Below are 10,780 nucleotides of genomic sequence, written 5' to 3' on the forward strand. Positions count from 1 at the left end.
AAAAACGTTTCTTTTACTTATTTTTGCATTTTTTATTATAATATTTTTTTATGGTTTGTTTGGTATACTTCATAAATAATTAACGCATAGCTAAAAACAACAAGGTCAAGCCACACACATAAACATCAAAGAATATAATATATATAACATTTCAAAGAATGGCGTACTTTAAAAAGCTGTTATTTACACTGCAAATGGGGTCCGAATGACGAATATGCAATGACTTACAGTTTTGGTGCAGCATATATTTGTAGTATTAGTATTTGTTTAAATAATGATATATTATTTTTGTTAATACTGTAAAGTGTGACTTCTCTGCATGCTTTGTGTTTCACATATAGCCTTTATAGGCCTACATCTCATGTCATTGCTTCAGACACACCCCGTGTGTTTTTAAAGGTAATTTGTGCAAGCTTGAGTGCAGACAAAGAAAGTTCTCGTCAATATGTTAATAAGAGCATTCGCTGTTGCAGCAAGGAAATGACATTTTACAGCATTAACTCTTAGCGCGCGCACTGAATGTAATACTGCAGAATAACGGAACTGAACACTTTGTCATTACACTGTTTCTTGTTAAAGAGCTCGTCCGCTTTCAGGCATGGATAAATTTAAACCTTTGCTCGCCTTCACGGAGAAACAACAAACTAACTTGGGGTTTGGCTTGATCGCTCTTTTAACCGCGGGTAGCGAGCACATCTTCTCGGTTTTCGCTTTTAAGTGTCCGTGCAATGACTGGAATTTCATTTATGGCAACGTCTGCCTCCTCGTGCCCGCACTTGCGCTGCTCATCCTAGGTTACATGATGAGCAATAAAACGTGGAAATTATTCACAGGACTGTGCCTTAGGAGGTCTAAACTGTGTCGTTTTAGTTACGCGTTTGGTTTTTTGTGTGTTTTTCTGCAAATTACCACGACCGCAATGATCGCACCTCTGAGCTGGATAGCAGTTGCGTTACTTCGAGGGGTTTACTTCGAGTGTTCAATGACTGGTGCCAATATTACACTGTTTAGACGTCACCTTTGTGATGAAAAGTTTACACACTGTTGGAAGGAGTTGGAGAAGTTTCCTTGTGATGGGACCGCTATTCCACTGAGCGAGAGAATCGCTGTCCTTTCCATTATACGCGCAGAGTCGCAGGTGAGCTATGAACACATTCAGCGTTGTTCTTACACATTTTAACTCTGTTAATTGGCACATATTACAATATCCACACAGGACATTTAAAATATTTACTAATTTACATGTTATCATTCTTAAATACTATAATATAAATATAATTAAATATAGGTACTTGGTTGGATGCTGATAGCATCTGTCATGATGTTCACCTTTCTGCTCACATGCATGGCCAGATGCTATTCTCCAATCAGCTACATGCAGCTGAAGTTTTGGAGGATGTATTCCCAGAAGGAGAGTGATTATTTGGACATCTTTACAGCCCAGCATGCCGAAAAGCTTGCCAAAAGAAACTTGACAAGTTTCTTTGAGTTAATCAAACCCGTTCCTATGAAAAGTCCTCCCAAACAAGCCTGGGCGAAGATTTCCTCCTTCTACAAGTATAGAAGCATGGTTGAATACTACAGCATCCTGCACAAGTATGTGTCCACTTGTGAGGACCTGGAAAATCCAACAGGAAGGGCTTCGGTCAAGTCTGAAAATGAATTCTCAAGTCCTGCAGCACTTGCATTTTTGGACGATGGCAAATTGGCCCTGTGATTGATTAAAGAGCAAATCTGCTTTAGCAGTGGTCCTTTCAATGACAACTTGGTTCCTCTACCGTGTCATTTTGGTCAAAGTATATTAACAAAAATTTTTTTTTATTATTTTTTCAAGTTAATTCTGCAGATCATTTTGTCAATGTACCACTTTATTGTTTTAATTTTATACAATAAAGCGACACGGAATTATGGGGGGGTTCAGTTTTTATTTTACGTTTTTTAAAGAAATAACTGTCATGAACTCGGGTGGTGAGACACGGACAGAGGACCCAGGTGCAGACAGCGGTTAAGGGGTTAACATAATTAATAAATAAAACAAAGACCCACGAGGGGGTAACAGAACAAAACATGAATACAATAACATGACAAAACAGGACTAGCTACACTATGCTATACAAAGACTTAAAATAAACTCAAAACAAGAACAACGACTAGACTAGACTAGACTAGACTAGACTAGACTAGACTAGACTAGACTAGACTAGACTAGACACCACACAAACCACAATGAACCAACACAAGACAGAAGACACAAGGGCAGTAAATAAGGGAATAATCAAGATAGGGACATGTGTAGGGCATTAATCAATAATGAGGTAACAAGAGGATGGGAACAGAGACGAGACCGGAGAGAGCGTATGGAAGGCAATAACAACAATAATTGCCTCTCTCCACATTTAACATGAGGTTCTGTCATGATCCTGCCACTAAACCAAGAGAAACATGACATGATGCGGCAGAATCATGACAAATAACTAAAACTTCTTAGTTCCTTTTGTTTTGAGTTTGTGCGGCATTGTATTGTTACTTTTTTCTTCTTCAAATATCTCCAAGAACAAATACTATTCTTACCAAATGCACTTTGTCTATTTTAACTGTAACTACAGCAAACAAGCAAGTTTGACTTTTACCAGTTTGGTTCTAGTATATTATATTTCAACATACAACAGTTTATGCCTTTCTATTGAATAATCATAAACTTGTAAAAACCACACTGCTAAAAGCTCACTTTAATAGCTCACTTGCTAAAAACTCACTTTAATAGCTCACTTGCTAAAAGCTCACTTGCTAAAAGCTCACAACAAAATCAATATTTCCCATAAGACATTAACATGAAAGCTTATCCAAATGGCCGGAGCAAGATGAGCAGAACAGAAAGTGTCTACTCATACATAGAACAAAACATTTCCCTTGTCAAATATTGTTGCAATAAACCTCATTGTAATACAACACACGCAAGTCTTGTGAAGATGTTGAGTTAACGCCACCAGCTTCAAGATTAACATTCCAATGCCACCAATCTCTAAATTCCAACATTTCAATAATAAAAAGCACATTGTCATTTCCACAGTGAAGACTGGATAGCTTTATTTTTTTCTCTATTTAAACCACAATCCAACATTATACATACATTTATATATATCCACTATTCAGCTATAATTTGTTTAACTGCTGCTGTATATGACATTTTTGTTCAATGCACAGCTGTAGTCTGTTTTGAATTCCAACAGAACCAGGAAAGCTGGTTTTCTTAACAGCCCAATGGGAGTGGGAGGAGGTTAATCGAATAAGCAGAGGAGGGGTCTGATGAGTAGCTATGAAAGCAAGAGAAAGAAAAGGAGGAGATACAGGAGGGTGTGGAAAACAAAGTGCAAGTCAATCTGGAACTGGGAGTGCCCTGCTGTGTTCAGATTTTTTGTGTGCTGATTTTCTGTTTCGATTTATACCATCTTCTGTTTCCTGTCCATCAACTTACTTGGAGTTATGTCTGGAGTGACCATGGATTCTTTTAAGACTGTCCTGCGTTTCCTCACCAATCAGAAGAGTACTATTGGCTATAGCTTCATGGCCCTTTTGACTATAGGCAGTGAAAGAATTTTCTCCATGGTGTCTTTCCAGTGTCCGTGCAACCATGGACAGAATTTTGCCTATGGAATAACTTTTCTGCTCGGCCCAGCCATCGTCCTGCTAGCCCTTGGACTCTTTATTTGTTCACGTCTTTGGCGGTTGTATACTGGGTGCTGTCTCAACCCATTCAAACTATGCCCCAGGGGTAACTTTGTAGGTTGCTTGTCAGCGCTTATAAAAATACTAAGTACTGCCTGTATTGCCCCTATAATGTGGCTTTGTGTAGCACTGCTCAATGGAACATTTTATGAGTGTGCTGTCAGCGGCTTGGATGAAAATGTGGTGGTGGACCTTTTCTGCAATAACAAGACACCTTCATGCCGAGACGAGCTAGCGCGTGTGCCTTGTGGGAAGACTCGGCTCTCTCCGGATGAGAACAAAGAACTGCTGCTAATGCTACGTGCTCAGTCACAGGTGAAAACTGCATTTGAATTTTACATTTATGGAAATTGTATACATTTAAGAAGCCGGTGTCTCCACTGCGGAGTGAACCCATGATTTTTGCACTGCTAACACAATCTTGAGCCACATGTGTTTGACCAAAACTCATCAATTATCAGTACATAATAGTGAGAAATAGGATTAATACTTTGAAATGAAATATTAGAATATATTTAATATTACCTCAAGTAAAAGCTTTACCTCATCATTTTCAGATCCTCGGCTGGTCCATCATTATCATCTCGGCAGTAGTGACTCTGATCGGGACATGCTACAAGAACTGTCGCTCTCAGGTGAGCTACCTGCAGTTAAGTTTCTGGAAGATCTATGTAGTGAAGGAGCAGGAAAAATTTGAGACTTTCGTAGAAGAATATGCCACCAAACTGGCAGAAAGGAACCTCAAGAGCTTCTTTGACAACAAACATCCTGAAGAGTTTCCCTTTCCGAACCACAAGGCCTGGGAGGAGATCTCTTCTATGTACACCTTTAACCAAAGTGAACAGTACTACAGCACCCTACAGAGATACGTGGAGCGTGCGGACCGGGACTTCACCCCTGAGAAGCGTCCTGTTTTAGAGTGCGAAGATGGAATAGAGATGGCATAGATGCACAAAGCTCTTGTTTAAAACAATATGAGCAATGCTATAACCATTGCATCTCAAGTCATGTATACTGTATTTCAGTATAGCATTAGAGTTTAAAGTTTGTTTTCTGTTGTTTTATAAATTAAGGAACTGGATATTTTGTCCATTTAAATGATGAAACGTATCAGTAACATCTACAATTTTTCAGACATGAATAGGGAAACAGATCTCGGGCCTAAAGAGATACTGACAGAAATCTGAGCCTGCTTTTTGAAGGATGTTCCTGCAATAGATTAATACTTTCATGTTTTTTATTGCAGTGCTTGAGTATGTTGGTTTGATAGTTGGTTTTGCATAGAAGGAAGTAGGGGAACCAGTTCTCAGGGCAAGGTTTTGCTACCTGTGGCTTTTTTCGGTGACAGACAGGAAATCCACATACTGAATGCACAACATCCAACATTAGTAAAGAGACTTGAGTTTTCAAGTAAATTAACTCTGCAATTAAAGCATGGCACTCCTAGAATACTTTATCAAAAACAAAAATGAATTAATTGAGGAAGTATTTTTTAATATTTTTAAAACTTTGCAAGTGGCTTTCAGCTTTGTGGTTCAGTTTGTGGTGTCCATTTCCTGCATTGTTGTGAAAGAATGATCAGACCAACTCATGCCTAAAAACAATTAGGCAACATTTATTCATATGGACTTCGGTCTCAAGCTTGTTAAATAATGAGTGTGACCAAATGGTTTCAAAGACAATTTAAATATGTACATGCAATTAAACAGAAGGAGTACAAAAGCCTGAAACAAAACTATTACAGTTGTGAAATTGGGAACTGCAATGACAAAAAGAGAGTTCACCTATCTCAGTCATTGGCTGAATAAACCAAGTTTTTTATAAAGCCTATCTGCAAGAAGCACATACTGTCTGTACATTTATTTTTCACATACAATTTTTTCAATTATGTATTGTTTTGTATTTTGTACCAATATAATAGTTGTTTGTCTGTTTTATTTCTATAGTATGTTTTGTATTATACTTATCATTTGAATATTTGCTATTACTATTGTGCATGCTTTTTTCTATACTAATAAATTATGGATCCTGTTCCTTGGCTAAAAGCATAACATCATTAATTAAACTGTACATTCAATTCAAACATACCCAAAACCTGAATGAAGAAAAGCTCTGTGACCTGCATTCCAAAAAGAATCATTAATGATCAAAGTTTTAGAAATAGGGGGAACATTATAACAGGAATATTGCCATTTTTAGGATGTGTCCCACCTTCTATGTTGGACAAATGATGCAGTTGAAGCATACAAACTCTAAACAACTATAAGACAAATATGGTGGACCAGTGGTTGACTTATGGCCTGGAGTTGGTTGGTTTGAACCCAACTCCATAAATTTTTCCCCTACACTGGGGAATCTTATCTGACAGTGACATCTCAGCTGCAAGCATTATTTGACCCCTTCTTTGATGGCACAATGTGGCCATGTCAGGCCTAAAATCTCTTGTAAAAAACTAAAAATTCAGAGACACGTACGTATAAACTTTCTATCTTGTGGAACACAGGGGGAACTGTATGTGACATGAAGAATCTCAGCCGTCACATACCATTCCCCCATCCTATAATGGACAAATTGTGCAGTTGAAGAATACAAAGTTAAGTGTTTTGCAAAGACAAATATGGTGGTCCAAGTACTGTTGACTTCTAGATTGTAGATCATTGGTAGTAGGCCTACTTTGAATCCAACCTCATCAACCTTTTCCTATGTTGAATAGAGGGTATGGATGTGCTGTCAATTTACCACATGAGCGCCCTGTGAGCAGAGCCTGCCTCCGTGAGGGGTAAAACATTCAGCAAAATAACTGCTTACAATGCCGTGCAACATTTCAGTGTCCAGGAACACTTGATTCCTTTGTAAGTCATAGGGAAGTCATAAAGATCACAGACGAGTCCAACTGCTTGTGATTTCAGCAAATAATTTAGTCCCGGTTTCTTTGTTTCTCCTATTCTCCTCAGCCATTTTGCTCCGTGTTTTACCACTAGTTTTTATTATTATTATAAACAATTATATATAAATGTCTTTTCAACTCGGGCACGTGTCCTGGCGCTCAATGGGGCGTGTCCCGCCGTGTTCACGTGGGAAAGTGACGTCAAACGCATACCCTCTATTAGAGAACCTTATCTGACAGTGACATTCTCACATGCATTATTTTACAACTTCTTCGCTGTAAAAATATGGTCATATAAGGCTAACGTTACAGAAACCATGGCTCTACACTTACAGTATTGAATGAAAAATAGCGGCTGGACACCAGCCAGGCTTTATAATCTATGCCAGATTACGCTTGTGTTCATATGTTTGTTTGTTTATTCGTTGTTTATTATGCTTACATGCGTACAAAACATATTTAACGTACAACCAAGAGTTCAAAAGTATAAAATACTGCAACGAAAACAGAAGTCAAAATGAGCTATCATTTGAAAATACATTTCAGACGTTACTTGTGATCGAAGATCACATCGATGCCGGCCGGGCCCATACACACGTTACTTCCATGCAGTCAGGAATATATGGACGTTTCTGACATAAAATGACAGACTACGGCGAGGAGCAAAGAAATGAACTAGAAGCAATCGAGTCCATTTATCCAGACTCATTCACGGGTGAGATTAACGGCTAATTATATATTTTCGCGTCTATAGACTAGCCATGCTTCTGTTAGCTGACTAGCCTTAAATAAGATCAAGTTTTTTAAACATATGAGCGAAACGGCGATCTTATCGATATCATGCTTTAGTTTGTCATATACAGGTTATGTATAAATTAAAACAATGAACGATACCAGACAGTAAGTTGTCTAGGTCAATTGTTGATGATAATAATAGAACGTCAGAATGTTTTCGTGCTGCTTTATCCAAGTATATCTGCTCCTAAATAGGTTATTTGGGTTTAGTCTCTGATGGTGACTCAAATCTGTTTGTTTGTAGTATAGAGTGACCATTATACGCACTGTAGATCAACATTCATACCTCAGATAATGTTTATTTTCAATGTTTGCACAGTGCTTTCTGAAAACCCCACAAGCTTCACCATCACAGTTACTTCAGATGCAGGAGAAAATGATGAGAGTAAGTGATATGACTTCACAAGATTCTCAGTAATGTTCACTTGCTAAATGTGATGCAGTTTATTTTGTGTAGCACATAACAACTTAACTTAATAACACCTACAAAAGCCATACATCGTGTGTTTGCTATTTGTATTAGCGTCGGAGGTGACCCTTAAGTTTACATATGTGGAGAACTATCCGGATGAGTCACCTCTCTGGGAGATCACCTCATATGAGAACCTGGACGCTTCAGATACTGAAGATATCCTAATTCTTTTAGAGCAGCAGGTTGTCTGACACCTTACCCATCAATTAAGAATTGAGAATTTTTTTTCTTTATGTTCTCCCAATGATGTCCATTCTTTTATAGGCTGAAGAAAACCTAGGAATGGTTATGATATTCACATTAGTGACAGCCGTGCAAGAGAAACTCAATGAAATAGTTGACCAGATTAAGAGCCGACGAGAAGAGGAGAAACTAAGAGAAGAAGCGGAGGCTGAAGAAGCTGAGAAGGTTTGTTCTGAGCACATGGATTCTTAATGAAGAGTAACATTAATAACATGAAACAGCCAAACTGTACTGGGATATTGCTTTTGTGTTTTGTAAAGAAAGGCTCAGTCTAGCATGGAAGATGTGTTGGCAGCTGCATTGCATAGCATCATTTGTATTAAAGTCTTGCTCTTGACCTGATCCTTGTTTTTTTCCCACAGGTTGCATTCCAAGGCACTGTGGTCACAATAGAGAACTTCTTATCATGGAAAGCCATTTTTGAGCAAGACATGGCAGAACTAAAGAGCAAAAAGCAGAAAGATGAAGAGCTGTCAGGAAAGGGAAAACTCACAGGTGAGTTACTAAGAGATTTAAAAAACAATTGTGTTGAGACTAAAATTTGTATAGGATTTTTTGAATGTACATCTCTATAATGCCATCTGATCACATAAATGCATTATCGCTTATTCAATGTATTTATATATCTTTAACTACATTAAGTAAACATTGGAGAAACATTCTAGATTTTTTGTGCACTATTTTAATTAGCATGCAACTGTTAGATTAAAGGTAATGCCGGGTGAGTGTAAACAGGGACTCATCGTGTCATCATTTGCATATTTATTTTGCCTGCATTATAGGAAAACAGCTCTTTGAGAGAGACCATAATCTTGACACATCAGATATCCAGTTCCTGGAGGATGGTAAGGAATGTCTGAATGATTTCTTTACTAGCTATTTTGTATGCTACATAGCTGAGTAGCAATGTAAGCATAAACTGTGGTTATGGGAAATGAATAATCAAAGCTAAAACTCAAAAACTAGCTAAGCCAGGTGAAAACTTAACCTTGACTGTCCTTACAAGTTATAAAACATGTATTTACTCATAGGTGGAAACAGTGTGGAAGTGGATGAGTCACTATTTCAGGACATGGATGATTTGGACTTGGACGATCCAGATTTCAACCCGCTAGATCTGGGCAGTGATGAAGACTGAAGTGTTTTCCCTTTTAACATGAATAGAAAATACCAACAACCTCTGTCTCGTGGAGCATGGCTTAAGCTCAAACATTCTGAACATAAACTTTTCAGTCACTACAACACAAGATGATGCATATTTTACAGTATCTGTCAAACATATCACAATTTATACTAATATGCCATTAAAATGTGTTGATCCATTGACTTGTTCTCCTGTTCTTGGCTTCGTATACATGTGATAAGGTGATCCTGTTCCTCATTTGTCGGCATCACTTATAAACAAATAATTTTTCGAGAACTTTTATTTATGGTACAAAAGGCAAATAAAATGTCTGTGTATTTAAGTAAAGCCATGTGCCTTATTTTGGGTGATATAAACATAATTTATGGTATAGTTATGTCTTCAGTGACCCTTTATTGTACATTTCACCTTAAAAGGACAGTTTACCTAAAAGTACATAATTTTATTCACCTTTGAGTTGCTCCAAATCTGCATACATTGCTTTGTTCCAATGAACACAGAGAAATATATTATGCTTGTAACCAAACTGTTCTGGGGCACTATTGACTACTACCATAGTAGGAAAAAGTACAATGGTAGTCAAAAGCGCCCCAGAACTGTTTGCTTTCCTACATTCTTTCAAAGATTTGTGTTCAACAGAACAAATATGGTAGTCAATGGTTACCAAGAACTGTTTAGTTACACACACTGTTCAAAATATCTTTCTGATTTGAATGTGAGTAAATTATGACAGAATTCAAATTTTTGCGTGAACTGTTCCTTTAATTTTACGTTTACATTTACATTGTCATTTAGCATACGCTTTTATCCAAAGTGACTTACAAAGAGTTCGGGGAGCAATAAGCGATATGTCATACAAAGAGCAATAGTACAATAAGACAAATTCATTTCTAAAACACACAATTGTTATTCCACAAGATGTCAGCAGTGACTCATCTTGTGAACACTGAACTCCATCTGAAGCAAACACATTTAGTATAGCTGACAGTTAAACAAGATTAAGAGATATTTACATCAGCTTCATACATTCATCTTGTCTATAACAAGTACTAACAAACCATGCTTCCTCTCTACTGAAGCATATTGATTTATGTCATAAAAAGGTTCCATATTCATGTTATACACTTGGTTCGCCCTTAGTGAATGTCATCCAGAGCCCATCCATGTTGCGAATAAAAACAAATCAAAACAATAATTCTTCCCAGATGAAAGAAAGTGGAACATCTTTCATCTCTTGCTGGTACACTTTGTCAAACCTCTCATTCTGTGCCACAGTGAAATAGTTCTTCCAGTCACCGATGGTTCTTGTGCGGAGCAGCAAGACCAAAACGGTGTTAGAAATAGAAATACTTGATTGAAGAGATTAGGAACTTTCTTGTATCATTAGTGATTCATTTAAATAATATTTTCTAATCTAAAGTTTTAGTTCACAATACAAATGACACAATGGCTGGGAAAGCATTTAAGAGATATTATGTATTGTGATAGGATCTGAGTGATCTGAAACCACATT

General features: G+C 37.4%; 3 protein-coding genes across 3 annotated transcripts; all 3 read left to right on the forward strand.

Annotated features, from left to right (window-relative positions):
- Positions 1-598: 598 nt before the first annotated feature.
- On the forward strand, positions 599-1,814 carry calhm6 (calcium homeostasis modulator family member 6; the record flags this gene model as incomplete). The annotated part of the gene is made up of 2 exons (XM_079469087.1): positions 599-1,138; positions 1,289-1,814. The coding sequence occupies 2 exons, from the start codon at positions 599-601 to the stop codon at positions 1,715-1,717; spliced, it is 969 nt and encodes a 322-aa protein (XP_079325213.1). The 3' UTR covers positions 1,718-1,814.
- A 1,532-nt stretch (positions 1,815-3,346) lies between these two features.
- calhm5.1 (calcium homeostasis modulator family member 5, tandem duplicate 1) lies at positions 3,347-5,767 on the forward strand. The gene is made up of 2 exons (XM_079469090.1): positions 3,347-4,041; positions 4,284-5,767. Exons 1-2 carry the CDS (start codon positions 3,484-3,486, stop codon positions 4,671-4,673), a joined length of 948 nt encoding a protein of 315 aa, XP_079325216.1. The 5' UTR covers positions 3,347-3,483; the 3' UTR covers positions 4,674-5,767.
- A 1,067-nt stretch (positions 5,768-6,834) lies between these two features.
- Positions 6,835-9,637, forward strand: rwdd1 (RWD domain containing 1). Its single transcript, XM_079468778.1, has 7 exons — positions 6,835-7,328; positions 7,728-7,793; positions 7,932-8,062; positions 8,145-8,288; positions 8,486-8,618; positions 8,906-8,968; positions 9,155-9,637. The coding sequence occupies exons 1-7, from the start codon at positions 7,256-7,258 to the stop codon at positions 9,259-9,261; spliced, it is 717 nt and encodes a 238-aa protein (XP_079324904.1). The 5' UTR covers positions 6,835-7,255; the 3' UTR covers positions 9,262-9,637.
- Positions 9,638-10,780: the final 1,143 nt, after the last annotated feature.

This window comes from Barbatula barbatula, assembly GCF_947034865.1.
Source record: "Barbatula barbatula genome assembly, chromosome: 12".
NCBI lineage: Eukaryota > Metazoa > Chordata > Actinopteri > Cypriniformes > Nemacheilidae > Barbatula > Barbatula barbatula.

Bases quoted from the DNA above. Each gene is read 5' to 3' on its own strand.
- calhm5.1 (XM_079469090.1), top strand. From the start codon at position 3,484: ATGTCTGGAGTGACCATGGATTCTTTTAAGACTGTCCTGCGTTTCCTC. The intron at 4,042-4,283 runs GTGAAAACTGCA...CATCATTTTCAG, and splicing joins TGCTACGTGCTCAGTCACAG to ATCCTCGGCTGGTCCATCAT.
- rwdd1 (XM_079468778.1), top strand. From the start codon at position 7,256: ATGACAGACTACGGCGAGGAGCAAAGAAATGAACTAGAAGCAATCGAG. The intron at 8,063-8,144 runs GTTGTCTGACAC...ATTCTTTTATAG, and splicing joins TAATTCTTTTAGAGCAGCAG to GCTGAAGAAAACCTAGGAAT. The intron at 8,969-9,154 runs GTAAGGAATGTC...ATTTACTCATAG, and splicing joins TATCCAGTTCCTGGAGGATG to GTGGAAACAGTGTGGAAGTG.